Source organism: Sceloporus occidentalis, unplaced genomic scaffold, assembly GCF_023333645.1.
Source record: "Sceloporus occidentalis isolate IW3139 unplaced genomic scaffold, rSceOcc1.0.p SCAF_39, whole genome shotgun sequence".
NCBI lineage: Eukaryota > Metazoa > Chordata > Lepidosauria > Squamata > Phrynosomatidae > Sceloporus > Sceloporus occidentalis.
The window spans coordinates 3,019,326-3,021,016 of record NW_028317019.1 but is presented as its reverse complement, the minus strand read 5'-3'; the positions used below and the strand labels follow the sequence as shown (position 1 = coordinate 3,021,016).

At 43.1% G+C, this 1,691-nt stretch overlaps 1 protein-coding gene across 1 annotated transcript; it reads right to left on the bottom strand.

Annotated features, from left to right (window-relative positions):
• Positions 1-361: 361 nt before the first annotated feature.
• LOC149290414 (uncharacterized) lies at positions 362-1,476 on the bottom strand. The gene has a single exon (XM_089489236.1). It carries the CDS (start codon positions 1,186-1,188, stop codon positions 451-453), a length of 738 nt encoding a protein of 245 aa, XP_089345362.1. The 5' UTR covers positions 1,189-1,476; the 3' UTR covers positions 362-450.
• Positions 1,477-1,691: the final 215 nt, after the last annotated feature.

Here is a 1,691-nt window from a genome sequence, read left to right as displayed (position 1 = left end):
ACAATGCATCAAAATCCCCAAACCTAAAATCCCACCCTCTTCCAAACCTAGCCCCACCTCCAATTCCCACAGTCTATGCCCCACAGGTAACAAGGACCCTTTGCCATTCCCCAAAAATAGCCCTTTCTGTCAATACCTGCCCCCAATTTTCTTCAGCCAACATCCCAAATATCCCAAAAGCTATCATTCCCATAACTATTCTGCAACAAATCCCAGCCCCCATCTACCTAACCTATACCACAACCCACAATCCCCAGCCAAATTTACAACCCAAAACAATTATCTATACTATTAGCAATGAAAACCTAAACTTAAGAAAACACAATCTTAAAACATAAACAGACATATGGACAGACAAATCTCACAAACAAAATCAAAAGGGCCTTTTATTTGCACTGCTGGATTGAAAATATGCTTTTTGAATTCGTTAGTGACAAATATAATGTTAGTTCATTTCTGGGATTTGTGTGGTTTCTCTCCAGTGTGGACTCTCTGATGTCTTTCTAGGTTTGACTTCTGAGAAAAACATTTCCCACAATGCTGGCATTTGTATGGCTTTGCTCCTGTGTGGACTCTCTGATGTGTCACTAGGTGTCCCTTTGAAGAAAAACCTTTCCCACAATGCTGGCATTTGTATGGCTTCTCTCCTGTTTGGACTCTCTGATGTCTCATTAGGTGTGACTTCGAATAAAAACATTTCCCACAATGCTGACATTTGTATGGCTTCTCTCCTGTGTGGATTCTGCGATGTTCCAAAAGGTGTGACATCTGAGAAAAACATTTCCCACAATGCTGGCATTTGTATGGCTTCTCTCCTGTGTGGACTCTCTGATGTGTCACTAGATGTGACTTCCGAGAAAAACCTTTCCCACAATGCTGGCATTTGTATGGCTTCTCTCCTGTGTGGACTCTCTGATGTGTCACTAGGATTGACTTCCGAGAAAAACCTTTCCCACAATGCTGGCATTTGTATGGCTTCTCTCCTGCGTGGACTCTCTGATGTCCCACTAGGTGTGACTTTGAAGAAAAACCTTTCCCACAATGCTGGCATTTGTATGGCTTTGCTCCTGTGTGGACTCTCTGATGTCTCGCTAGGTCTGACTTTGAAGAAAAACCTTTCCCACAATGCTGGCATTTGTATGGCTTCTCTCCTGTGTGGATTCTGTGATGTTCCAAAAGGTGTGACATCTGAGAAAAACCTTTCCCACAATGCTGGCATTTGTATGGCTTCTCTCCTGTGTGGACTCTCTGATGTGTCACTAGGATTGACTTCCGAGAAAAACCTTTCCCACAATGCTGGCATTTGTATGGCTTCTCTCCTGTGTGGACTCTCTGATGTTTCACTAGGTCTGACTTCTGAGAAAAACATTTCACACAATGCTGGCATTTGTATGGCTTCTCTCCTGTGTGGACTCTCTTATGTGTCACTAGATGTGACTTCCGAGAAAAACATTTCCCACAATGCTGGCATTTGTATGGCTTCTGCCCGGTGTAGACCCTCCAATGCATGGCAAGGATTGACTTGTAAGCAAAACGTTTCCCACAATGCTGGCATTTATGTGACTTCCTGCCTGTGTGCATTCTCTCATGATTAAAATGTTCTTCTGTAAAGAAGGACAGTGACAGATAACATTGAAAATCAGACTTAAGAGAGGAGGGTGTTACCGCATGATTTAGCCCTCATTAAACCC